Below are 21,597 nucleotides of genomic sequence, written 5' to 3'. Positions count from 1 at the left end.
TACCCATGGAGCAGACTCCCTTCGCTCTGAAGCATGCACGGTTTTACTGCATTTGAGGCCGTTGCTAACATTTAAATTAGTAGATTAGGGCCACCGGGACATTTCCCTCCTGGGGCGTAATTAAAATTATCCTCCGAACGTTCCACTCGCACATCTTTTGGCGTAAATGGCGTTCGGTAGGAGACTGGGAGGATTGCTGACCGTGGACAATGTGTCACATCACGACGCAAACTTTAGCTTGGCACTCACACACTTTTGAAAGAGGACCCAGCTTGCCTTAAGGGCTAATTAATCCTCTGCAAATATTGACCGTCTTTTGGCGTCGCCAACAGTGACTCTTGATCGGATGTTTCATGGGGCCATTTCTAAGCCACAAGCAGTATCGAAGAAAACCGAAAAGGACAAACGGTAAAAATTGTTTTGCTTTATTGAGGCTATTCGCAGATACACTTCTTTGACGGGTTAATGGCGTTACAGTGATGTAGAAATATTTACAATCTTGAAAGACAAACTTTTAACGTGTTTATAAAGCGTCGCAGTAAATTAAATAGAAAATCAGGAGGGAAGTGGAAGGACTGCAAATTAGCATCATGGCTGCACGATGGTTCACAATAAAATGAACCCAGTACATTGTGCTTTAAAAACAAGCTAAGGCAAATTCTTCTAACTTCGTGGTTTTAAAGATAGTAATGATAATTGAAATACATTTATCCGTTCTCATTATCTGTACATTCTAGCTATTACTACAGATTGACAAAACGTGCTCATGCACATTTCGAACCATTGTAACGTACTCCATTGCTTAACTCTGTACGAAGGGGCATCGAAATGTTGGACAGGAAATGGGATGGATTGAACAATAAATGGTCATTAAAAATGTATACATGAAGCAATCCCTGCTGATTGCTTTTACTGATTGGCAAAGCAATGTATCATCAGTGTGGTTGGGTACAGTTTTGGTCAGAGGGTAAATCCATCAACAAGCTGATTTCAGTTCAACGTACAACTTGAATGCTTTCCGGCATCTGTAGAGTAAACAAAATTTCATTAACATAAAACATCGATTGTGGAACACTCCTACACACATTCACATGTGACAGATAGTGTTTATGATGATACGATTGGACCGGTCCCGTGATACAGTCGTCAACTCGGACGACCTAACATCATGCCAGACGTGTGTTCAAGTCTCATATGGAGTCCCCCCCCCCCTAGCAAGGACTAAATATCCAGCCGCGTGGTACTGAAAAGGCTCGAAACCCTTTGTAGGCGGCATTTCCGCGTAGGACGTAACGGTAAATAGAAGAAGAAAAGGTTACAATTACGAAATTAGGCACCGTGTACAATGTCATACTGTCGATTTTCATCAGGTATAGTTCATTCTGGACTGATGTAAGACGGTTAGATAAATAATAATTTTACAGGTACAGATCATTGGTTTAAGTGAATAATAAATAAAAGCTAATTACAGTGTTTTTCATTTGATAGAACAAAAGTATCAACTATTATGACAAGCGTTGCTTCAGATGCTTCAGATGAAAAGACAAAATTTTCATGTATATGACAATCGTCGCAGATGATAGCACAATTGTATCACTTGATATTACAAAGCTGTTACGATGCTGCCAGCGAAATACATGCATTCGCGACTAAATACATCTAGGGATAGATTCTGACAACCAAATCAGATTTTTTTGCAATCTACACAAGAGATATGCAATTTAGTTGTAATAATTTGGTTAATTCATTGCTTTCCCTTCCATACCACAGTACCAGTGAAGCACATGCTCGGGCGTAAAAACGTGTTCATGCATACATTTTGACAGCCATACCAGCATTGCTTTCATTCCTTATAAAAATTGTATTTTTTGTAATTGTACTTATTTTGTTAATCATTTAATTATAATAATGCCGGTCTGGTGGTACAGTCGTCAACTGGAACTACTTAACAACGTCATGGGTTCAAGCCCCGCATGGACCAGGTCCCCATACGTAGGACTCAATATACTGCTATGGTAACAAAAAGTCAAGCAAACTTCACTAGTGGGTACAGGCCAGGCAGGCCTTGACCGCAACGGTTGTTGTGCCAAAGAAGAAGAATTAATAATAATAGCTGAGTTATTGCATCTTGCGAAAATTAGCTGCAACATACTCATAAAAATGATATTGTTTTCATTTTTGACTAAAAAGTTAGTCCATTTCCAACCTCTAAAACTAACTTTGCAATTTTACCAACAAAAAGCACCAAAATAAAGAGCTGCTCTGTCCTGTTCGAAAAAAATTGTTTTGAACGAGGACAGTAGCTGCGAACGAAAGGCACGCTGAACCGATGAATTCAATGGAATAGAATAAGGAAACATGCTGGATAGCCTGCTACACCACGTATGCCAGGGCTGCGGTTTTCGTTTTTGGGCAGATGGGACGGTTTGAATGTGGACCGACGCCGTTGAATGTTAGACGATGACTTCGGGCAGACCACTGATGCACTTTCAAGGTTAGAGAAGAAACATTCTTGACGAGAGCTGCCGTTCATACGTCCCTACGTTGATTCAGTAAATTCCTGACCAATTGGCAACCAAATCGATACCGTTAGCTCGATCCGCAGACTTGGGGAGCGAACGGGCTGCGAAAGAAGAAATGCACTTCGGGGCATCATTCGAAGTGCTACCGGACTTGAATATATTATGCTGCAGCCTGTTTTGCGCCCATGTTTCGGTTTCGGATGATCGTTTCATCGGAAGAAAGGCACCGGCTGGTTTTGGCAGGAATCTTTTGGAAAGCATTTCTGCTGGATGGTTTCGGCCACAGTTGCCAGTCCTTCATCAGACGGGCAGCTTTTAAATTACCGACCCGGAGTGAATGTTCCGTTGGCGATGGCAGCTAATCCGGCCTGCGTTTGGATGCAATTACAAAAACAAAAAAAAAAAAACGGAAAGGAAATTGCTATCGGATGCTGCATGTTGCATGTGAGTTGTCCTGGGGCGGTGAAAAACTACTACAGCTACTTTGTGCAGGTTTTGCAGTGGTGGCATTTCGTAGAAAAACCACACAAGGACGGTAGGAGTGAAATTAAAACGGTTGTTTGAGATCAATAAACAGGATGATAGAGAGGCGGTTATTTTCGCTGCTGGCGTTGGGGTACCTTGAATCATTGCACAAGGTTTGTATAAACTGGTTTGCAACAAAGCGTTGTTTGAGTTTGTCGATTAGTTTTGATTTCATAATTTCATCAATCTCGAAGACGAACCAATCGTGACAAGCAATGCATGCCATCAGTTGGGAATTAATAACCGTTTGCTATTCTACATGATAATGACCGTTGTTTAAAAATAGTTGATAGTTTTTTTAGTGTTTGATATAGATTCGAATTTTGTTGGTAAGAGACGTTGTTTTAATTAAAAACCATTTTACGACTAATCTAATGTTGTCATAAAAACCATAAATTGTTTATTGACCGATTATTTGTCTTCGGGCCTTATGCCAACCGTTCTTAATATCTTCCAACAGTTAGAACAAACGATTGTTTAATTGAAATGACAGGAAAATGCATTGTTTCCTGTAGAAGCAATGCTGAGTTCAGGTTCCTTCTGGCATAGATCCCTGTTTGATGTTGGAAAGCATGTTCTGAAATATAAAAAAGTGAAATCGTACCGGCTTCAGTGTGCTGTTTTGCGGGGTTTCAAAAAGGAATCACGTGAATGAAGCGTTCCCAAACTACATACAGTACACAGAAAAATCGACCAGCTTCAATGTGGAACCGATGGGATGTGAAATTAAACAAACATCAACGGTGGACGAGCGCCAAGGGGAAGCGATCGTATAAAAACGTATCTATCGATTCGGATTGTACGTTTGAACGATTCTGTTTACGCAGGACCCAGGAGAGTTCTAGGAGCAATGGTTTCAGGTTTGCTGTTCGATAAAGCGTTGCGATAAGTGTGCAGCAAAGGATATATCGAAATGCAATTTCCATTGCAGCTGGAGTGGTTTCGATAAATCTAAATATTTACTTGCTTTTGTACCTTTGCGAGTTTGGTTAAACTTTTCTTGTTGAAGTTGCAGTCCTTTATCACGGGCAGTGAAATCGGTATCGGCAAGGAAATGCTTTCGACTGTGAAGTGAAGTAAATATTAGAAATCACAATACGATCTCAATACTACAGTTCGAATTACTCTTGCTTTTCTTCCTAAAGCAATTGGAAAATAAAAGCGGTAGACTTTCACTGAAATAAATCAAATTTAAGTACATTGGCCGTCATTTGTATATTTGAAAGCTGTGTTATCTGATCTGAGCTTATGTGTATCTTATTCATGAAATACATATATGGATAGGATTTTCAAAAAGAGCAAATCATATTCGAACAATTGAAATGATGTAACATAAAATAAATCGTCTTATTATACGAATCTCATACTATATCTCATACTATATCCTCCTTTTTGTAGGGGATGAACTTTACTTTACAAACATGCCCATCATGGGTTCAAGTCCCGTATGGAGCGTGTCTCCAATACGTGGGATTGACTATCTTGCTATGGTATGCTGATTGACTATGCTGCTCATGCGACGACGGTTGCTGTGCCGAAGATAAGGGGCAGCATCACAGTCCATTGAAAAAAAGCTGATATAAACATTACAATATAAGTCACATGTTCATGCTTTTACATTTATTGTTTTCTTGGGCTTGCGCGAGCTGGCACCGACATTGAATCATTCTTATTTTCTTTCTTTTTCTCTCTTTTAATTCGCGATCGATTCGATTATCCGGGTAACTAGACGGATTATCCGATAATTAAGCTTTGACAGCTACACCCTGTGATTGTTTACCAATGGATACCCAAGCTAAACGTAAAATTAGCCGCGATTGTGTCATCTACTGCAAATTACTCATGCCGTGACCCGGAGTAGGAATTGATCGACTTCAAAAAGGTATAAAATATAAGTACAAGTGAAAATACATTGAAGAAAGAGCAGAAGAACTTGAATAGGCCATCATCCAATGGTCTCCTTCTCTAGAGTGTGCCACGATCAAGAATTCTCGTGCTTGTCCTTCCACACGATCACAGCAACCATTGGCAATTGAGAACTGCAACAGGTGCTGTGAAAATTTAGTCATTTGTGCAACAACCACCACCGAAGCTGGACGGAATATCTGAAATCCTTGAAAAACTTTCGAATCAGTTACTTTGTGTAATGGCGCCGTGGAAAAAGCGAACGAAACATCGAATCACAGAAGTACAGTGTGTGTAAATTGAATCGAACCGAAGGCAGTTACAACATTCAAAGTAACACGTAAGTTGGTAAGTTTATTAATATGCAGAAGTGAACAAATTCTCCAACTTAATTTTCCTAACATTTAAAGTGATCGATATACGGCTGCACGCACAATGAATGGAACAATTGCGCAGTAAGCCTGAAGTGTTGAACTAGAATGTACGGGAAACCATGTACTCCGGAGTGCGGTAGAAGGTAAGTGGCTTTTTTCACCGTTTGTAAAATTATTCGTAATATTCAACGAGATCTGTTCATTTAAAATAACTTTTCTCTTCTGACGACCGTGTAGTCTGTCAAATATTTGTGGTCGTTGGGCTATTCCAAGTCAAAGCAAATTAGTGGCAAGTGGACTATCTCTTGCACAGGGTTCCCTTGTGTAAGCTACCGACGGTACATAGTGTAAATCGCAAGGGAAAAGAAGATGGCAGGAGGTGGTACATACGAAATCTGGACACAGTTTTGTGGAAGACAGGAGCGAAGGACGGACGTCGTCGGATCGTTCCATCATCACTTTCTTCCGCTAGACCGTTTTGCACTGTCAAGCACCCACCAACGCCATTCTTCACAGCCTGCTGCTTTGTCCTGTTTCCCCTTCGCTGTGGCAATGAGCATTCTGGACCCCGCGTGATATGCTCTTGACTTGCAGGGAACAATCGTCACGCTAGCGGACACAACTGTCAGCATCGCAGACAATTTATGGCGCATTCCATGGGAATGTTAGTGTGGCAATTCGCGAACATTCAATCCCTCCCATTGCTGGTCTCCAGTGGGTCGAACCAGCCAGCGGCTGCTGCTTTTATCTGTGTCTGTAATTGTGTGTGTGTATGCGGGTTTTTTGTGTGTTTTTGGTTATGGTCGAATCCGGTGTCTCGTACCGTTTAACCTTCCGCCTGGCACTCGTCTACATTCCAGGTGGGGGAACCGGGGTTCAGTGATTGATTAGGATCATTGGCTGCTATGGCGCGCTGTTTCACTGGATTGAGCGGGTGGGTTAAAGCTGCGACGGATGTTGCGAATGAGTTTCAGGATCGGGCAGGTAACGTTTTGCGGTCCAGTTTCTTTTCGGGCGTGCGAAAACCTCACACCAACGGAAACCCCCTTGCCTACGCTCAACAGGTTAAAGAGCCATAACGTCCGTCGAGTTCGTCCTTTCGTAGAGTTTCCCATAAACTGTGGATCGTAACGGCCCGAAATGGAAACAGATTGTCATATTTTAGCCCGAGGCACCTTCTGCTCTCGATTGTTTATTTATTTATGAGACGAAGAAGCTAACCATCTTTGGGACTTTTACCAGAATGAATGAAACACACGCTGCGTCGCTATCACTGGTCGTGGAAATGAAACGTTTTATTTAAGGTTATAAATATGGTAGCCCTATCGTTCATCTTAGGGATTTTGAGATCATCGGGCAAGGCAATGATTGCATAGGAAGCATCATTTTAAACATGTCAAACCTTGGAACAACTATTCTAAGCATGATATGTGTGATGCTAAGATGCTTTTTGAATTATAGCTAGGAAACCATCAGGCTTATCATATTCGAGTCGAGAGATTCGACTCGATTGCTCTTTGTAAGTTGTATTTTGTCTTTAAATTGTAGTAGAGAAAATCCATAGCAAACCGCAGTTGGCGTCAGACCATTCTTTTAAATGTATGTTAGTCAGTTAAAATGACTTTCATCACTTTTTCATGATTTTGTTTAATTAACTTAGAGCGTATTAGAAAACAAATGTTCATTGTTGTAAATTGAAAAAAAAAAAATACTTTGAGATTTTTGAAACATCCATCCTTGTCCATTTCCCGTTAGGGGTTGTCGAGTAGCTTCAATCGATTCCCTAATGGACATAACACAAACACATGCACATAAGTTCATGTCTAAATATCTACTACTCGACACGTTTCTATGGAAACAGCGAAAATACTTTTAGAAAGGAAGGTACCTGGATTGAAAACTAAACCATTTTTTCCTTAACAAAATGTAAAATTATGTAATGCGGCTATACAGTTGTAATGCTAAACGCTGTAAACTTTAATGTGTTATAAAGTGTTATTTCTTTCTTTTTTTCTAGCTTAATGATTGTTTTGTAACCCGTAACCCGAAATTCATAAAAAAGTGAATATTTAATTAAATCTGATAATTTTCTCTGAATATTAAAATTCCAAATTCTTAAACTTTTTGACAGGTCGACGTGTTTTCGAATATTAGCATTTACGCATCGCTGCAGTGTGCCAATGCAAAAAACCTACTATGATATCCGTTCCCGTTTGAAACGAGCGCTCTCGTTGCACCTTGTTAGGCCACCCTGCTATCGTCATAATCATCACAGGCAAATTGGGGGAATGTGAAGAATTGCAGTAGAGCGGTGTTAGGCGGGGACAGTATATAATGAAAAAGGGCTGTAGCAAAGCATTATCAGGGTAATGGGTAATGGCGCTAGCGCATTTGTGAGCTCAAAATGGTACGATGCATTGTTGCAACTAGGAGCCGTCCGATGAGCAGTACTAATTTTGGTCTTTATCCCAACCCACGGGAGTTCGGTGGCAGGTTTAACGATGCTGACGCAATGGTGGTAAGCTCAGAAGCAGAGGAATGTTGTCCACGAGTGGTGGTGGGTGGTGTATTTGATGTCGAATCAAATCAACCGTTTCCACCGTTTGTTGGCTGCATACTGGGGGTGTCTCGTTTTGAGCATGCTGGGTGCTGATTATTACATGATTAATCTGTTGCCCATAATCGGATTTTTGCGTCGTTCGTTTTTGTAGCGTGAACGTGGCGTTGCATGCAGATCCCGCACACATGCCCGGCATGTCCGATACTCATCGGTTGTCCATCTGCATGGGGGAATTATATTATTTTTGACTTGTTTGCTCAAGGGCCTGATTGAAGTTTGGAGTGTGCCCGGGCAATCCATTCGAATCACACCCTATCCAATTGCTCCCGGTGTGTTACTGTTCCAGGCAAAATATTGTAGTATAATGTTAGCTTACCTTTTTCGCTTTTAGCTCGCTCTCAGTCTTGTTCATAGTATGTGCACATCTCTTCGCTCGTTAGAAGTAGTAGCAATTGTAGAATTGTTGGGCTCTCATAAATTTAATGCCAGAAAACCAGCAACACTGTTTGCAATCATATGAGGAGTTGGGTGAAGGGTGTGAACATTGCTGTAAGGGATTGCTTTTCCAACTGAACTAGCAGATCACCATGGACTTGGAAATTACAAATGAAATCAGGGCTGACTTCATCTCATGCAGCAAGACGTGTTTGATGTGATTGAATTTAAGTGTATTTTTCTAGATTAATAACGAGTGGTAAGCTATTCATTTCACTTTGGATGTAGTGCTAGGTAAAGATTAGGAAAATAAATTAGAAAGAAAATGAAACAATTGAATCGAACCGATGTGGTGTGGTAGTGGAGTGCTTGGAAGCAGTGCATCCTTTAGACTTTATTTGTGTCTTTGCTGACTTCCATTGTATGAAACATGATATAAATTAAATGATCAAGCCTAAACAACCGAAAATTATAGCTGTGACCGCCTTTTTGTAGCTCTTTTACATAACTTTCAATTTTCCGGAAACCGCCGTCAGACAACCGCTAGTTAGCAAATGTCGAACCTGCATTACAATTAGCCGGTAAAATGAATCCATTAGGCCGTGGGGGGCCCGACATTCTGGCCGGGTTTGTCCGGTTGCCAGATTAGCTATTCCGTTCAATGTGTACATCTAATTAATACAACTATTACTTCAAGTTACCATGCCGTGCTAGGACGACGAGCCGCTGTTGTGCTTCGGCATCGTGGTCGACTGTCGCCGTGTCCTCACTTGCGGCACGTGCGCATCCCGGAACGTTCCAATCACTTCGTACCGCGGTTTCGGCTGCTGCTTGTTGTCCGCCGTAGGTTTCTGGGACGTTTTGCGCACTGTTCGCGGCTGTCCGTGCAGATTTTTCGAGGTGGCCACCAGCTCGTACGGTGCCAGATCCGCATCGGGGAGCGACAGCTGGCGAAGGTTTGCTGCCAGTTTGGAATTCAATCGGTGGATGGTCACTTTGTCCTTGGGTAGCTTTGTTTTGACCATTGCTGGCGTTGCCTTCTTGGGGTAGCGTTGCTTTTTGCTGGTCCCAGGGGAAGTGCCGTGCAGCAGATTCGAAGATGCGGTCGTGGAAGCGACCGTGTTGGAATTTTTGGAGCGTTTCGAGAGAGCGGTAGCAGCCACGAGTTGGGCCTGCTTTCTGGCGATCCTGTTTGAGTGGTACTTTTTCACCAGCGTCGATGTGATGTGCCCCGGCAAGGGCTGCGGTTTCAGTTCGATCCCGCCACTCGCGTTCGACTGTTCGAGCAACCCTGCATCGGCGGGCATTATCACCAGCTCCTCGCTTACATTGCCTGCCGTGACGTCTGCTTTATTGGAGCCTTTGGATTTGACCAGCAATACGAAATGATAGGAGCGGTAGGCGGACGAATCCCTGCCCGATTTGCTAGGCTTGGTCGAGCTTGCGACGGATGATGAGCCGGGCAGGTGGATCAGAAAGCTTATCCCTAGCAGCCACAGCATGGCCGGTGCGTAGAGTGCACGGAACCGCAAGACGGTACCGTTGGTAGCCATTATTCGTTGAACTGTCGCGTGGCTGTACGCGGTGGGGGCTTTTAAAGCGAATGGCCGACAGCCGTCGCCCGGTCGGGCTCGTTGACCGGGTGATTGCGTAAGAGAGGGCAAGCCAGGCAGCCGGGCTACGTGACCATTGCACAGCTGTTGCATCCCACTTCGGTGCAACACGCTGCTGTGTGCTAGATTGTAACGAAATGGAGCACGTCCGTTGGTGTGAGGTCTTTTTTTCGGTTTTGTCGCGTGCGGCCGTTCTTTCGCATGGTAAACGTGCGCTGCTGTTTTGGCTACGGAAAGCCCTGAATATTATGAGTTGGTGTGCTAGTTTCTTGATCCGGAGTATAGGTCAAACTGTGGCGACAGTGGAGTGAGCGCAAAAGTTACCACAATGTTAGTGGAAATGTTCAGCCCCGGAACGGATTATGCCAGAAGGCTAACAGACACGACCTGTCTGCGGATGAATGACTAAGTTATGAAGCCCTGCGATTCATAAGCAAGGAAGGAATAAAACAAAATGCGGAACTCGAGCTCATCGCCGTGAAATCCCGATGTCTCATGTTCAAAGTGCTGTGCATAATATTTCATGTTTATGAGACATGTTTGTAGGGAAGCGGGTTGTTGAATGCTTTGCGTAGATTTTTTGAAAAAATCGCTGTATCTGTCTTCAAAAAAAAATGCTACATTTACTGCAATCGATTATCTCCGTTATCGAGTGTCTCCTTCTACCACGGTAGGGGTTTCCTTCCAGAAAAAGTAAGTTTTCTATCCAAACTATGAAACATTAAAGGCCTAGTGAAGGTCTGCAAGTCATCCGTTCATGCAGACGTCCGTAAAATGAATTAGTTATGAATATTTTATCCTGCACATAGGCACACCGAAATTGGATTACGTTCTGCCGCTGACGGTTCTATCTTTCTTTGCCCCACTACACGCACGAGAAGTTTGACAGGCATCATTGTTGCCCCTGGAGCATCAGGACTGGCCAACCGGTCGGTACACTAGCCCTCGATGGCCCTCGTTTTGGGGGTTACAATTCTTTTAGTACAATCGTGTAGCCGTTGTTGTAATTTGACTGACGAATCGATTTTATGTCAGTCCAACGTATTGCGGTTCAAAACACTTGAGCCTAGCAGGGCAAATAGTTTGTTGTTGTTTACTCAGAACAGTGGTTAGGCCGGTGGGGGAAGAGGTTTTCGTTTTTAGCGGACCCGTTGTAAGATTGTGCAAACGCTTTTGCTTGAATTTCCCCAGAGAATGGTAGGCTTCGGGTGGGATGATGAGTCGTCAGGATTGCCCAGGGTGATGCGTTAAAGTAAGGATATAAGAGTTTTCCTGTCCGTTAGTAGTTGAGTTTGAATGGATATTACATAGGTGCTTTTGTTTTGGTCATCCTTTCTTACGTTTACATATACGACCTACTGTTATATTCTTGATTAAGTATTTGTTTTTAAAAATGAATCTTCTTGATATCTTATTCATAATTCAGAATCTAAAGAAGCGTTAAAGATTTGCTCTTGACGATTCTTCCGTTTCGTTTGTTGGAATATTATGCGAACTACTTTTCATGTTTTCTTCAGAAGTCTAGGAACAACGCGTTCATCATAATTATGATTTGTTCGGAATTTGTTCGGAACTCTACCATAAGTAAATTCAAACTTTTTGATTAAATCGAAGACTGGCCATCGGACGGTACGCAGTGAAAGCTAAACATTTCAGAAAGTTTTCTGCAATGACAAGTTGATGAATTTTCGGATAAATGATTCGCTACTTTAACCATAACACCGTGTCGAGAACCAAAGCGGCAAGAAACAGCCAAACACAAACAAAACTAAACAATTTCGAGCGGCATTTCACTTATTATTGAAATACGTTAATCATATTTGAAGCGGTAAAGCGTACATTCGGGACATCCTTTCGCATTTTTTCCCGCTTGCTGCAATGCTATTCGGTATGCTGCGGGAAGAAATATTTCCATAATTAACATAACTTCTATCGCAAAATTCTACCAAACTACCACCGATGTTGTGCTGCTGAGCACACTTTTCATACATATTCGCCTCATGCCATTGACCGTACCCCGGATCGTAATGAAACGGCACGATTATGTAATGAGCTTTGCAAGGCCGGCCAGCACAGAGCGACGGTTCCGTACAATCTCCGCAGTTGGCCGTTGTCGAAGTTGAATCGTTACCGGGAAAGTGCAGATGTTGGTGGATTACGGTATGGAGATGAGCGCAGTTGAAAAAAAAAAATGCTTCCCATTTGCTTGTTTGCGATTGCGATAATGTAAAGTCCATTCTCGTATCGCCATTCTGCGTGTGTGGGGGGGCCGGTGTTTGTGCGAATGTTTGTTTTTCCACCGGTGGTAAGTACTGTGGCGCCGGCACCAACGTGCTGTACGGGGTAGGAATTTTATTTTTCAACCTGACGCTCTCTCGACGATGATGATGTTGATGAGGGTTGCCGTGTCCGGGAGAGCGACATGGCGGAAATAATTGCTCCATAAAGGATTTATTTATGTGGTAGACCGCAAGTTTAATTGAAGGACTGTGTAATGAGCACGGTGCGGGTGGAATGATAAAGTAGTCGAATTATGAGGGTTGGCCTGTTGTATTGTTTGCAGTGCATGCCACACTGGATGTGGTTGCAGCAGGTCGGCACTGGTGGCTCGTCCTTGTCTGAGACTGATACGGCCGTGTCCGGTACAGTTTGGTCGGAGTTTGAGTTTTGCTGCGGAATTTCGCTTCAGCTGGAATGCAAACCATTACCAAGGCTTTGTTTTTGGCTTGTAATGGTTTTGCGAAGCATAATCCGTGGTTCGTTTCTTTGGCAGTGCTCGCTGGATATTAAATGCGTTTACGATCTCGATGGTTTTGGAAATTAAAAATGTGATACAATGCATCCTGCTTTCTCGAGCAATGAACTGTGCGAGCCTTTTGCAGGTGTTTGTAGTCTGAAACTGGTTCTCCCTCTGATGAAGTTTCTTAATTGCTCATAAAACAAAAAGCCTGCGAGCCGATCTTTTCACGTTATTTGTATGTTTTGTCAAAAGGTTCAGTCTTCCTTTTTCGTAAACAACCCCCCCGAGCCACGTTGGGCCGGAGCGTCCGAATGGGTTGTATGTCTTGCTGCCAACAAGTATGTTTGCCTATCGCCATTTCGCAGTGCCAAACTTTTCGGTGCTTCGGCACGTCTCCGTTTTGCCGCGTGCGCGCGCCGTACACCAATACGCTTAACTGCCATCGCACAAGCGCTTTCGCTGATTGATGGTGGCTGCAAAAATCTTCAGCCCTCCTTCCTGCCCGGCTGCAACGCAAATGCTTTTCACCCTCTCAGTTTCAAATCTCGCAACGTATTCGTACCGTTCGGCATTGGCAAACAGCAATTTCGTTTCGGTCGGCCGAAGAAAAGACAGACACCGAGAGAAAACAAGTTCTGTGGAGTGGTTTCTGGCCAGCCCCGGCTAGCTTGTCCCGGTACATTGCGGGTTTCATTACTCCCCGGTGGGAAAAGGCAAAATATTTGCTCTAACGACGAAACTCTTCCGCCATGTAGCGCCCGACCGAGCGCTCCCTTCGGATCGACGCAGCGTATCTCGGAGTATAATGAAGACACCCGCCATCATCATCCGCCCCCAGTGTGTTGGCAGGGGCCGGTCGATGCAGGCAGCAGGCCCTGTGTCAGCAAATAATATTTTCTCATCAATGCCTCTTTAAAAGAAAATGCTCCAACTCTATCTAATGAACAAACATTGGCATCGTTTGTCAGCGACGTTTTCGGGCGAGTCAGCTTATTTTGTGTTTGAAAGCAGTAGCAGCAGCACCACCACTACCGACGATCTTTGGAAAAGGGGGTGCGATTCTTCAACACACCGCTGGGGGATCTAGGGGTGTAAGAATATCTTCGAACGTGGTTGCCTTGCCAAATTCTTTAACGCCAAATCCTTAAAGTTAGTAATATTTTGCAGATAGAATGAGCATCGTGAGCACTAAGTGCTTGCAAATATGGTTGCTTTTACCCGCCACATTATGTTGATTTTTGAAGCAAAATGATGTCTGCTTTCCAATTTTCTGATGAAACCCAAACTCTCTTGTTCAACCTTTTCTCGAGCCAATCTACAGCGCAGCCCCAACAATATACTGAAACATCGAAATTACATCGTATACTGTGTAGAGGGTCGGCCTCCACACTCATATGTTAGGATGAGCCAATGTACAAAGTTTATGCAACCCAAAAAAACCTCCCCGCCCCCCCCCCCCATTGCACTGAAAAATGTCGCAAAAATATGAAAGAATATCCCAAGTACGAGGATTACGGGTCAGTAAATATTTGCTCCGAAACACAAAAACCATCGCTCGCGCGAACATTCGTCAATATTTGCCGGGCGAAAAGAAGATGTCCCAGGCGCGTTTCGGAGCAGTTTGTGAAGGTTTTTAACGGCGTTTTTATTTCGTGAACACATCCCATCTCAACTAGATGTGCATCGTTTTTTTTCGCCACCGCTGCTGGAGAGAAATTGAAAGAATTTTCATAAAAGCCTACTAGTAATACCCTTCAGATGCCGATCTATGTTGGGGGATGTATTTGTGTGTGTGTGTGTGTGTGTTTTTTTTTTTGGTTGCTAAAAGCAGGTCCTGTAAGATAGAAATTTACCCGACCAGTTGCTTTCCCCCTATAGGCATGCCAGCCCTGGGGGTGGCATGATAGATGGGAACGCCTTGCTGGTTTACAGCGTATTTTTTTTAATTTCTTCAAAATTTTGTATCGTAATACCGTCGTCGTGAGGCGGAACGGTTTGTCAAGAGAGACCGGTAGCCGTGGTGTATTTTGTCTATTGAAAGTATTACGTCGCTGCTATGGAGAATGTGTTCCTAGCAAGTAATTATCGTAATGCAGTCCCTTTTTCGTGTGCTTTGTTTGCGTTTTGGTTTGTTTGCACGCATCTTGCCTAATCTTTATTTTAGGGCATAAAAAAAAAGCTTTTCTCCTTCTCGTACAGTGGGTGGGTGATGGTAATGTAGCTACCGATGATGCTGTAGCAATCTTTTCAGCGGTCGACCGGCTGAGAAGGCTTTTACTTAAGATTACTGTATTGCAGATTGGAGATAAAGCAGGACAAAATAGCGCGCCAAAGATATGAATCGAATTTCGTCGCCTGCTCGAAACTGGTTAAATTGTATTTGTGCGAAGAGCGTGTTTTTGGTTAAATATTTTCTTGGCAACACCAACCTAACACGCGGCGCGAATACTATCTCTCGATCGCGAAATATTTGCTCTGGCGCCATCGAAAGGATGCTCTATGGGTGGATTGTGTCGTTTTTGTTACGTAAAATGCAATGAATAATATCATTTGGTGGGTAGAGTAGCGTTTTGTTTCCGCTCTGCTTTGAATTAAAACTGCTGGTTGTTTTTTGCAAGCAAAAAAAGTTAATTCAAACGATTAAAAATTCAACAAATCGGCACCGGAAAGAGTTAACCGCTGTGGCCATCATCGAACGAGTTGATTCGGCTTGGATTTGTCCGCAGGACAGAGTCTGTGCTCCTCAAAGATAATGGGTAGGATTTTAGATTGGTTCAATGATCCAACCGGTAATGTAAGAGGAAATGTGTGGCTAGCGAATTATGTTTGTTACGCAGACACCTTTGGAAAATTGTGCAAATCAGAAATAGATTACATTTTTCATCCGCTGGTGGTGGAATGCTGGAACTTTTAGCAAAGAAGCGTAAAAATATATCGAAATATTGTAGCAAAACGGCAGAAATGAGAATCTTTTATAATTTCCCGTTTTAGTAAGGAATGTGTTGCTCTATTCTTTTATCTCATCGTTTTTTTATATATAATTTGTGTATAAGATTAGTTAAAAAAAAGAAACCTACCAAACACTTATGGTCAAAAAATGTGATTAGAGCTTCCCACTGTGTGTGTACTACCGCCGTCGCTGATGATAGATTAAAGTAAAAAAGGAAATGTGATGATTTTTGTTATTGAATGAGTCGTCTGTCATGTGCTGGAGGACGATTTTCCCGGCCAATTTGCACCGAAAGTCGAAAGAATAGGAGCACCGGTAGATTATCGCCGATAGACAGAGCCGATGTTTACGTTTGTCTGATGAGAAAATGGAAAATCCGCGAAAATTCCATTTGACGCGCGTTCTGTTGAAATAAAACAGCAAAAAGGATTCTGTTTTTTTTTTTGTTGCGTCGCATGTGCCCGCTCGGTACGATCCTTTCCTGCTGTCTTCACCTTCTATTACTGTTCAGTGGAATGATAGATAGCATTAATCGGTGAGAAGAAGGCGACGGAAAGGTCGTGTATGATTAAGAGATCGTGTGATTTGAATTGTGGCTAGACCTATGTGAATGGGAGGTGCAGAATGAAAAACGAAGAGTGTATTGAAAATGCTTTCTGTTTCGAAGTCGTACCACAGGGCTATAGTGAGTCTCCGTTTGGATGGTTCTTGCAGTCAAACGTTACCATTCAGAATCTATTTTCTCATTTGGCACGCAAAAGGATGGTAGCATGTTGGAATTTGCGTTACATGCAAGGTGAAACAAAGTGAAACCGGAATGAATCAATTTGATGGTTGGTTGTTTATTTGCAACTTGTGTACTGATACGATTGAATATCCACACAGTGTTTTGATGAACTATTTGATTTTATTCCATCAAAGGATGTAGATAAATTGCCTATTGCCTTGTTTCTTTATGTTTTAGATCTAGAATGATGATTCATCCTCAAAGGATGAACGAAACTAACGCATAGCGATTAGTCAAAGATGGATTGGATAATTAGTAGTAGTAGTAGGACAAGCTTGTTAAAACGAAAACAAAGCATGAAGCAAGTAAAACATTGTTGTTTTGAAGGGTTTTAGGATTTCATTCCCGAGGTTTTCCTGAGAATTCCATATCGTTGGAGCATTGTTTCTATTATTTTTAGTCAACTATTTTTTGGTGTAGGTAGGTACGTTAGATATGGTATTTTAATTATAAAAACACTGTAGAAACTCGTAGTCTGTAAATGGATAGAAGCGATTCTCTTATTGATAGAATTTCATTACTCTTAGGTGTGGTTTTTGCACTTATGATTCATTATAATATCGTTGTCCCAGCCATTGCGGATTCTCAATGCATTACTTAACGATACATTCCGCCATCGTGGTAGCAATAGGCGCAAAAGGGATACATAATAAAATAAAAAAAGCAGATGATATCATCAAAAAAAATTTTGACCTGCTTTATGCATTTGCACACGCGTATGCAGTGAAAGCACCGTGGCATGGTACCAAATTAAAGAAAACAATCCATTTATTTTTAAACATCATCGCAAAGAGAATGAATAATGGTTGCGCAAAATACACTTGCACAGATATCCCTCCCAAAAGAATCCAACACACATATTTGAGCGTCAGGCTCTCGTGTCCACGGATGGAAGAGGAGTACTGATGGCACATTAAGTAAAATTTGTTTTTAATGAATTTTAAATCAATTTTTACGAAATTAGCACTAACCACACGGGTGGCTGGCTCCGGTAGCATAACCGGTTGGACGCATCGGTCCGTATCCAACAATCCTGTTTCGGTCTCGCGGGAGAATACTCGGAGGAAGGATTGTAATGCAGTTAAATAACGCAATAAAAAAAAATCAGGCCGAAAGTTTCTCTATGCCGAGCGTTCCGCCACGCTAAACCTGTGGCAGCACAATGTCGTCGTAAGTCCTTCGGGGTGGTCAAACCGGGGGACAAATCCTTCGCGACATGCCGCGACCAGTCAGCAAGTTGGCAAGTCCGGCCAGTTTTCAACTCGGTTTCGGTTTCGGATGGAAATAATTAAATAATTATGTCCCTCAGTGTGGAAATCAGCTCCACCAAGTCGGAGTTCACAGTTGGCGGGATTGACCATTGTTGTTTGGCAGTGTATTTGTAGACATTTTAAAATGGGCTGTGATTTTGTTTTTGTTTCGTGCAATTTTCCGGTGAATGTATAAAAATGTACGGAAGGAGAACGGGAATAGCCGGAGTGACCTTTGAACTGTAGGGGGTAATGAAACCAAAAGTGCTGCTTTCCAACTTTCGGTTGCACTACAAGGCATGGATCATCCTGAAGCTCATGGTTGCTTTCGCTAGTATCATCGCGTGTCCAGCGTTTTTTAGCGCAAGTAAAAACTTAATTTGCAAAGTAATTATTAGAGCTGTTTAATGCTGTAGCTGTGGTCATAATTTCGGGCGTAGGACTTCATTGTGGTGACAGCGGAGAGTTGTGTCAACGTTATTTCATGGATAGTTGGAAGAATAACTTTTTCGTCGTTTCGCTTATTTAATTATTCTAATGAAATCTATGGCGATATATTGTGGGTTGTAAAATCTAGCAATAAATGTTTGCAAAGTTATGTAAACAATCCCTCGTTATTTTTTCGATGATAAATGTGCATAGTATATTTACTTTTTTGTATTAATTTCAATAAAAACCGTTGGCTAAATCATACATTCAATAATGCAACTCTCGAATGTTGAATGTTTAAATTGAGGGAGTAGTAAAAACATCTTGCCCAAATTAGCATTTGTTTTTGTCTGAGCGATTACGAAAAAAAAAAACGCAGCATAGGTTCGTGTCCAAGAATTAATTTCTCGCTTTATTTTGAAATAATTATGATGCTGTTCAAGAACACTTGATGGACAAACAACAACAAAAAGTAATAATATCATCACCAAAGAAAAATGTTGATGACAAAAAATCAATCAACGAAAACCGAGTAATGGAAGCGTGCCCCACTCAAAGACAGGCCCTTCTTTAAACAGCAAGTGTTATAAATTTCCATACCCAAGCAGTTTTTTTGTCTAACGTCATCATTATTAACACCTTTTTCCCTGCCCCGAAGCTTGCACCATTTTTAAGTAGATTGAGTTTAAAGAAAAGAAAGTCCCTCCACCGTGTGCCTCAATCGATCAAAAGCGAACTGGATCTGGTGGTGGCTTTAAAAAATGGTCCGTACCATTTAGGTTCCGGTTGGTTGCATGTTTTGTCAATTTACTGTCCACAGTTTTCCGACTCGTGTTTGATGCTCTTTGATTTGGAGTTTTGGGCTCACGGAGCGCAATATACTTTTTTTTACGTACTTTCTTTTGACGGATTTTGTTTGTTTGTTTGTCATTTCTTTGATTTGGCCTGTGCTTTGATGGTGAGATGAGTTCGTTTTTTTTTTGTTGTGGCATAAACATTCGGGAGGAAAAAGTGTTTGCCATGAAACACATTGTCCGTGACAGGTTTCGTTATGGGAAAATAAATTATATGCGAGTGAGTGTTTTATACGTTGCTTTGGGTGTGCTGGTTGAGCATCGGTATGATCAATTGATAGGTCGTTTTTTTGTTGTTGATGGTTGGTGTTTTTGGGAACGTTCTGTTGTTGTTTCCAGTTTACCCTTTCTCTGGTGACACGTGTGTTCAGGTTGTTCGATTGTGCATGAAGATCTGAGACCAGTTGCGCATGTATACGCAGTATAATTCTAGTTGAGAGTATCATCCGCAAAAGCAAAAAGAATCAAGTTCAAGAATCTCTCCCCAAACTTGGAACGTGATTGACGTGACATTCGGGAAGTTGGTGCGGCGAACATCCGGAGGGCGTGACATTTCTGCAGTCTTGGCTAAAATTTTCCACATTGTAGTAAGTTTCTGCAAAATGTCGAATAGCAGTGAAGAGGAGGGAATTTGGTACAATCTCATAAGACGGGATTATTATACAAGCTGAAAACGTAAAAACCTTTCTTTACTTGGCGTGACAAGGGATTACAAAAATGTGTTATAGTAAGCTACAAGTAATACATTTCACTGCAGCACTACAGTAGCTTGTATATAAACGCGCTGAAAGACCGCTCATTATATCGCAACTGTGGTATAATAGCGCCGTGTCGTAATATTGTCATAACATTATTTCCTGGTTTCCTCAACCGTTGGCTGTTAAACAATTTCCACCGAAGCTATAATCATAAAGACCTCCGTTTATGGCGTTTCTCATAAATTATTCAAACACATTGACGATTAATGTGAGGAGAGCACAGTGCGGTTACGATTTGACAATTTTCGTTTCTCGTGGAACGAAATGCATGTACTGGTTGGATGTGTGTGTGTGTGGCTCAGTACAGGTAAATGATAAGATTCAACTACACAGCAACATTAAGCGTAAGGATAGAATACAATTCCTTGTTTTGTCGTGGATGACGAAACGCTCGCTAGGGAGTCGTACACCCCTACCCATTATCGTAGCGCGTGTAGAAATTTACGATTTGTGTGCGGAGCATGTTTTACCACTGGTCAGCCAATGGGCGCGTGTGTGTTGTCCCGTGTGACTATGTTTAAGGGACAGTGAAAGTCCGACAAAAATCCAAATTCATTAACCTGCTTCGCGGCACTGAACGGTTTCCTCTTAGCGTATCCCTGTGCCCGATTGCGCTGAGAATAACAGCCGCGCGTAGTTGACGGTTTTATTGCAACTAATAAAACTTTCCTTCCTTTCAACAGCAGTCATCATCATCATCATCATCCAGGATGGGGTGAGCGTGGCCGCCTGTGAAGGAAGTGGAGAAGTCTTCGGGAGCAAAACTTCTTATTCCACGCTCGTCACGCAACGGTTCCGGCGGAGGTCATAAAACTGTCTCATCTGTTTTCATTCCCGTAGCGCAACAGTCGCTGGTGGAGTGAAAAGTGTGATGGAAAAGGGGGGAGGGGAGGGAGATTGGAGCAGTAGTATATTTTGCGAAAGTGAAATTTATTGCAAAATGCACCGTGATGGCACTGCAACGTCCGGGATGATAGGAGAATGGGGTTGGGTAAGGAACCGGAGGATTTGAAAGATATGTTTTATTTTATCCTAGCCTGGTTGTTCCTAATTTCTAATGACAGTATTAAATCTGCATTGGTTGCGTGCAACGCAGCTCTGATCGTTGCTCTGCGCACCGTTTCAATCATGGGTATAGTAGTGATGAGGAGGATGTTGATGATCATGGTGTTGGTGATGACCGATGGTTGCTGTTCGAGCTATGGTGGGGCACATAGTGGCCATTAACTGTAATTCTCCCCGGTCTTTTGCTGATGACCAGAATTAATCATGCCACGGTACGCGACGCACCAGCAGAGGAAGAAATAGGACACAAGGTCTGTTTCGATGACCATGTGGAAAGAATTTCGTCGAGTCTTGATGCGCCACCCCACATAATGCTCATTAATACAGACAGATAGCCTGTTTTTTTAGTTCGTAGCAAGATGTAATTTTACTTTATGTAGCTCTTCAAATGCTCTACATAGTAATGATTACCGGCGTTTCCCGGTCCACTGGCCTGTCCTGGCCTCGTGCGTGCGTTTCGGGCGTCGGGAAAGACATTAATTATAGGAGTCGTTCTAATTGAATCAGTTCAGGTTTTGCTGTGGGGCCACGCAACGCTGAAGCGCGCAATGCAACGCGCGGCCGTTTTGGTGCGGTGTACGTGTTTGCCCACCGAGCAATATGCAGTACGCCGGTATAAACCGTCATGTGGTTTGTTGTGAAATAAAAATAGTACCTTAATTACGCTTTCGACAGAATGAGAAAATCTGCTCAAATGTTCTATGCCAGCACATGCGGTCGTACGCGCAGTAAAAGCGAGTTGCGTTGTGCATGTGCCATGTATGTATTTTTGTTTTAAATGTGTTCGTGTTGTGTTTGCTGAAGACGTTTTAATTGGACAGCATATTGAT

The 21,597-nt window shown here is 42.5% G+C and overlaps 1 protein-coding gene across 6 annotated transcripts in view; it reads left to right on the top strand.

Moving 5' to 3' along the window:
• Nucleotides 1-21,597, top strand: part of LOC1271567 (protein winged eye) — a 309,805-nt gene that overhangs the window by 25,880 nt on the left and 262,328 nt on the right. For all 6 annotated transcript variants that reach the window (XM_061647327.1, XM_061647328.1, XM_061647330.1 and 3 more), the window contains exons 2-3: nucleotides 4,777-5,300; nucleotides 5,363-5,469. In XM_061647327.1, coding sequence (XP_061503311.1) covers nucleotides 5,432-5,469 — 38 coding nt within the window. In that variant the 5' untranslated portion in view covers nucleotides 4,777-5,300; nucleotides 5,363-5,431. The remainder of the gene's footprint in view (nucleotides 1-4,776; nucleotides 5,301-5,362; nucleotides 5,470-21,597) is intronic.

This window comes from Anopheles gambiae, chromosome 2 (assembly GCF_943734735.2).
Source record: "Anopheles gambiae chromosome 2, idAnoGambNW_F1_1, whole genome shotgun sequence".
In the NCBI taxonomy this organism is placed as follows: Eukaryota; Metazoa; Arthropoda; class Insecta; order Diptera; family Culicidae; genus Anopheles; species Anopheles gambiae.
The sequence above is the reverse complement of the archived record's forward strand: the minus strand, read 5'-3'. Positions and strand labels throughout refer to the sequence as shown.